Source organism: Rhagoletis pomonella, unplaced genomic scaffold (assembly GCF_013731165.1).
Source record: "Rhagoletis pomonella isolate Grant_MI unplaced genomic scaffold, Rhpom_1.0 Rhpom_scaffold_00002, whole genome shotgun sequence".
Taxonomy (NCBI): Eukaryota; Metazoa; Arthropoda; class Insecta; order Diptera; family Tephritidae; genus Rhagoletis; species Rhagoletis pomonella.
Genome location: NW_023458556.1, coordinates 61,033,550 through 61,039,953, shown reverse-complemented (window position 1 = coordinate 61,039,953; position 6,404 = coordinate 61,033,550). Strand labels below are relative to the sequence as shown.

Below are 6,404 nucleotides of genomic sequence, written 5' to 3'. Positions count from 1 at the left end.
AATGACATGCTCTGCAGTGCCGTGCAAAGTATGCATAACTGAGCCTTGACACCGAATCGCTGATCAAAAAAGGGTTGGATTTTGAATACAATTTACTATTTGTTCTTTTTAGTAGTAGAGTATTTTTCATACTATTTTTTTCCTTTTAGAAGCAGAATGGTGAATTTTTGCTGCTGATGTATACAAAGTAGTACCTACATATGTAGAATAAACTTAATGCTAGCAACCCTTGTTTTAATTGCTTTTGACATGTTTTTATACACATGTATATTCCATTTTTTTCGTCATTTCATAACACAAATGTAAAATGTAGTAGAAAAATAGACCAAAGAAATACAACTGAACCAAAGAAATACGCTGGTCGTAGGACCCTCTGCATAACAGCGTGTTGGTCAAAGAGAGTAAGAATGGAAGAAATCAGAGAAAAAGTGCCGTAACCAGGGATCATATGATCGTCTGCGTAACAGCGCCCTAAACAAATATTAAAAAAAAAAATACCTCTTCTTTACTAAGCAAAACATAAAAAGAAAAAATTATGAAGAAAACTCAGTAAATAATCAAAAAAAGTATTTTTTTTATCAAAGTTATACCCGTTACCGTAAGAAATATTTTCATCCAAAGTATGTAGGCATGTAGTTGAAAAGATATTTTCGACAACATTTACTTCAAAATCCACTTAATGGCTTAAGGTCGTATGCTAATCAAGTTATTAAACCAAATAAAGTTTTCGCGTATTAGCATGAAAGCAAAAAATTTAAGTGAACAAAACACATCTCCAAATGTTATTAAATATCTAAATGCATTCGTGACTTGGTGCAACTCCAGCCTTTAATCTATCGATTTTTTGTGTATTTTGCCCTGTTATTAGGCCAGCACAATAAATATGCAATTCATATCTAATTAAAATGACAACTTATTTCGCATTCAAATGTCAAAAATGTTAATTTAAAAAAATTGACCTGAATTAAATTTGCGCTGACAAACGAATCAATCCACACATGACATTAACAAACGTGTATGCTGCACAAAACACACCTCGTAAAGATATGCAAAAACTTAAAATATACTTCAAATGCCAATCCTAAATTTTGGCTGCTAAGTGACTCTCTGCTTTTTACGCTCATATTCTTGTGCACGAAATCTTATTAATTTTATTGCATTAGCAGCTGTCAAATGATAGCTGCAAACATCGCTCACTTCATTCATTGCACGTGTGAAGGCATCTGTTGCGTGCTCATAAAGATGCAAAAATTGTTTCCCAAATAGTGAATAAAATTAAAACCTTTTTCTAATCCGTTTTATCAATGAAATACTTTTGTAATTTATTTGGAGTTAATTTGCATGTTTTGCAAAATAAAATGTATAGCATGTCACTGTGTACGCTACAGTCAGCAATATTCGTAGCGTAGAATGGTAAAATGTTTGATGTGAACAATTTTTTTGTTTTGGTGGACTAAAACACGTTTGAGTTCGGAAGATTACACTGCATCACAAATTTTAGTTTTGTTTTAGTTCTCCAGACGCCACCATTCAATTCCCATGTAGAATTTGCTTGGTTTTTCCGAAAATCGAGTTACTTTTTTTTCTATGGATACGTTTTCGAGGTATTTGAAATTTACCGTTATTCAGCTTTAAAATAGAGTGGTTCCACTTAATCATGTACATATATCTTACGAACCAATTGAACAATCGTAAATGAATGAAGGCAAATGAAAGCCAATAAAATAACCACTTTTCAATAGGTCTGATGGTTACTAAGAAATTAATTAATAACTCCAGATTTTTCGTTTTTTTGAGGAAAAAATTAAAAAAAAATCAAACTTTAACAGGGTAAAAATAAAAAATAACTACTTTTTTTTTTGCTAATTAATTCTTCAGAAACTATCAGGCCTATCGAAAAGTGATGTATATACAGTTTATGGAGAATTTCATGTTATTATTAGCATCTCTCTCTGAACAACTCAGGAGAGCTTTGTGGCAGTCTCTTTGTCTGCCGAACGACTTCTCCCTGTAAAATGACGCCGGTTAGGGTGCACTTATTCACAGGGGCCGGTGTGGAACACTTCATTCACGCTAATCTAATCTTCCAGGCGGCTGCTGTGGTTTAGTAGTTAGCAGTCGCGCTACTTATACTTCTTTACTTGTTTTTAATTTTGTGTGCCACATACGATAGTTTTGACCACAAGAAACAAATTTTACATTTTTTAGAAATTTGCCTTTTGGATGCAAATTTGTTCTACATCCTAAAACAAATCACTGGTGAAATATTGTACCTCTGTATAGTTACGCCAAAAGTTTACTGTACGTTGTGATTCATTTTTTCTTGTTTCTGGCACATGCAATAATTTCGGGCAAAGGAGTCGATGTGTGTATAACTATCAGTGTGACCGTTTTGATCCAAGTGGATCAAAGAACAAAGAACCAAATTTATCATGTTGTGATAGATGGAAGATACGCTTGGAGCGTTCTTGACGTGCGCTCTATCTGAGGTGCCAACATCGACTCGGATCACTACCTTATTGCAGCTAAGGTCCGCATGTGCCTCTATGCAATAAAAAACGTGCGGCAGGCAACGCGGCGAAAGTTCGACATCGCAAAGCTGCAGTCACAACGGACAGCCGAAAAATTTAGCAACCGACTCTCAATCCTGCTTAATCAAGCAACTCCTCATCGCCTGGACATAAATGAGCAGTGGGACTCCCAATCCCTTCGTACCGCTGCGGAAGAGGTTGTTGGTTACTACCAACCGCGCAGAAACAACTGGTACGACGAAGAGTGCCGCGCGACTGCTGCAGAAAAATACGCAGCATACAAAGCTACCCTTTAGCCAATGGAGACATGCGCGACAATTGAGCGTTACCGGGAGAAAAGGAGCGAAGGGAGACGCCTTTTCAAGAGAAAGAAAAGAGAGGCAGAAAAGCGTGAGTGCGAAGAGCTTTTGATGCTGGCAGACAGGTACGCGGCTCGAAAATTTTATCAGAAAATAAGGCAGCAATCAAATGGTTTTAAGACCGGGGCTAGCTCCTGCAAAGATGAAGATGGAAACCTGGTAACAGATGTCCATAGTATACTTGAGATATGGAGGGAATACTTTTCATTGCTTTTAAATGGCGAAACAGATGGCGCGTTTGATGAAGGAGAACCCGAACCAATGTATAGGGATGAAGTTCACGTCCCTCAACTGGACCAAGACGAGGTGAGAACAGCAATAAAGCGGCTTAAGAACAACAAAGCCCTCGGAGCCGACGGTATACCAGCTGAGCTGTTCAAAGCCGGTGGCGAAGAGTTGGTGGGGCGTATGTAGCAGATTTTAAGCAGAACTTGGTCGGATGAATACATGCCCGAAGAATGCAATCTCAGTGTACTTTGCCCAATCCACAAGAAGGGAGATCCCGCCGTTTGCGTCAATCATCGCGGAATAAGCCTTTTTAATATGGCATACAAGGTCCTGTCGACGATGCTGTGTGAAAGACTGAAGCCGTTCCCGAACCAGCTGATTGGACCTGATTGGCTTCAGACCTGGTAAGGCCACCATTGACCAGATTTTCACAGCACGTCAAAACAGGAGAAGACACTAGATAAGCAAATCGACACACACCATCTTTTTCCGTTCAAAGTATCGATTATTATATCGATAAATCCCAAGAATCCGCAAAAATCTCTATAATCCCAAAATAGTTCCCAGATTGAGTCTCTGTGTATCTATCTATTACATTTTCTCTATAATTCCCTTTATTTTAATCTTTCTTCCTCTATCTTCATCTTTACTTTTATCGGTATCCTCATCCTCATCTTTTTCTTTATATTTATCTTTGATTTTACTTTTATGTTCATCAATTTCCTCATCTACATATTCCCCTTCACTTTTGACCTTCTGTAAGTAAAGTATTTAAATCTATTTATCTTGGTCTTCATTTTTACCTTTATCTTTACGCATCTTTGTTTTGGTTTTTATTTTTACCTCAAGAAGCACATTTCCGTGTGCAATTTCCGTTGAATTTGCCAATTTACTCCCAACCAAGTAACTGCCGCTAAAGAAGTTTCACTTCAAAAATAGTCACAGCTGAGGTGTCTAACGAGGCCGTTAATGCGTGCGAGAAATTCCGAAGACAAGCAAAAGGGAGATGAAAAAACTGAAGACACTCTTGATGACGCTCAACGGTCAACGAGGCCGTAACGCATTGGTACATGCCGAGAAATAGGTCACCAAATGCTCTCATAATATTTATAGGGACAGCTATTGTTTTAATATACAAATTAAGTAAATTTACAATAACAACAACATGTTATTAAAACCTCGTCGACTTGAGAAAATAATGTCACGATGTACATATGTATGTATTTTTATAAATTTGGCTATTTATTTTCTGAATGATTTATTAATGTGATATTCACACTCCTACAAGATAACATACTCGTATTAACTACAAAATTAAAAATTCAAAACCGAATTGCTTTACATAAACTTTCAGTGTTACATTTTCGTATTGTGTTGGCGAAGAGATGAAATGCTAATGGATGCGATGAAATAAAAGCAAACTACCTATAAAAGAAATTTGCATTTAGGCATAAAATAAATAAACATAAAACTAGCTTTAGTGTCTATTAGTTAAGAAACTTGTAAAACAAACAAAAAATTATTTTGGCTTATCGTAGACATAACCGCCGTTTGCATCATAAATCGTATCGCTGGCTATGCGTGCCGTTTGTACGCGTTCGTTGTAGCCGGATGTGGGTGGAGCGTTCGATCCGCTTGGCTGTTGCTGACTAGCTGTTTGATAGGGTACGCCAGAGAATCCGCCAGCTTGCGGCGGGAAGCCTTGTCCGGGGAAGCCTTGTCCGGGGAAACCTTGTCCAGAGAAACCTTGTCCGGGGAAACCTTGTCCAGAGAAACCTTGTCCCGGGAGACCTTGCCCGGGAAAACCTTGTCCGGGGAAGCCTTGTCCCGGGAGGCCTTGCCCGGGAAAACCTTGACCAGTAAAGCCTGCTCCGGAGAAACCAGCTCCAGGGAAGCCTTGTCCGGCAAATCCTTGCCCTGGAAACTGTCCTGGATAACCGGGATAAGGAAAACCTGATCCGGGGAAAAATTGGCCTAGAAATCCTGCTCCGGGGAAACCAGCTCCTGAGAAGCCTTGTCCTGGATAACCTGGATAAGCAAAACCTTGGCCTGGGTACGTTGGTGCGACGCTGGGAAAACTACCCAAACCAGGCTGAATGAATGGATCGCTAGCTGATTTGCTGTCTGTGCCATCATTCGATTCCCGCACATCTATTGAGGCAAGCGCATTTCCATTGGCAGCTTCGTCACTTAACACTGCATCATGTTGCACGTGCTGGTATTTGTATTGCTTTTGTTGTTGTTGTGGCTCTGTTTGCTGAATATGCGTTAGGTATTTATTTTCAGCGACTGGAGGCAAATATTCCCGGCTTATGTGACTTACATCAGCGAGAGTTAATGCAATCAATGCATGGAATACAAGTAATTTGGTATACTGAAAAATCGGAAAAGAATTTTGATGTATTTAGTATAAATGCTAAAAAGTTCGCAAGCTTAGAAAAAAAAAAATACTACATACCATTTTCCAACGTTGCGCATTCGCTTGCATACTTCAAGAACTTTAAACGTGAACTAATTTTATAGTTCTTTGCCGTTGCTGGTTTTATAGCGTTTCGCAACTTCTGAAAGCTATTTAACTTCTCCATTTCTTTTAGGTCTTATTTTGTTTCTTCACGTTTCTGCACTTTCTTCTGTGTGACATTTTTAAATTAATTAACCATTTTAAGACTCCATTTAGGGGAATCTCATTCTATTTCTGCCAAAATATCTTAAGCGTACGTAGGCAGCATTTACAGTTCTTTGCCGTTATATATTTTGTCATAAATCTATGCAAAACATATTTTACTTTGTAACACATACCCATTTTTAACTACCCTGCGGGGAATCCCAGTAGCACTGAATTTGTGTACACGTTTCGTGAACTTTGTAGTTCTGAAGATAAGGGGTTGGCTCTTAAAGTCTCATCGCCTTTAATATGGACACGGTAATCTGGCCTTTGCAGAGTATGCCGTGTGGAACAAGCTAGATGGACAAAATTCATGTCCGTGGTAATTTTTCATGATGTATCATATTTCTGGGGGGATTTGTTAGATCCACTCTACTAAAAAAAAACTGCGTACTAATTGTGATATTGTGGAAATGGATTTAGAAAATTTGAACAAATGTATATCGTCGGTGGTACTGCAAAAATTTCGATGTCTATTAGTACCCCTGACACTTAGATGTCTCTTACGTGCACCGGAATGTATCTGTTAATCGTTAAACCCTAATAAACGAATAACAAAACTGTCTACCTTTGGCTGATGAAGATGAACGGTTGCCAGAAGCGATCAGATACAGATTAACA

At 38.3% G+C, this 6,404-nt stretch overlaps 1 protein-coding gene across 1 annotated transcript; it reads right to left on the bottom strand.

Annotated features, from left to right (window-relative positions):
- Positions 1-4,637: 4,637 nt before the first annotated feature.
- Positions 4,638-5,606, bottom strand: LOC118754055 (pro-resilin). Its single transcript, XM_036488926.1, has 2 exons — positions 5,577-5,606; positions 4,638-5,492 (listed from the first exon to the last, which is right to left on the bottom strand). The coding sequence occupies exons 1-2, from the start codon at positions 5,604-5,606 to the stop codon at positions 4,638-4,640; spliced, it is 885 nt and encodes a 294-aa protein (XP_036344819.1).
- Positions 5,607-6,404: the final 798 nt, after the last annotated feature.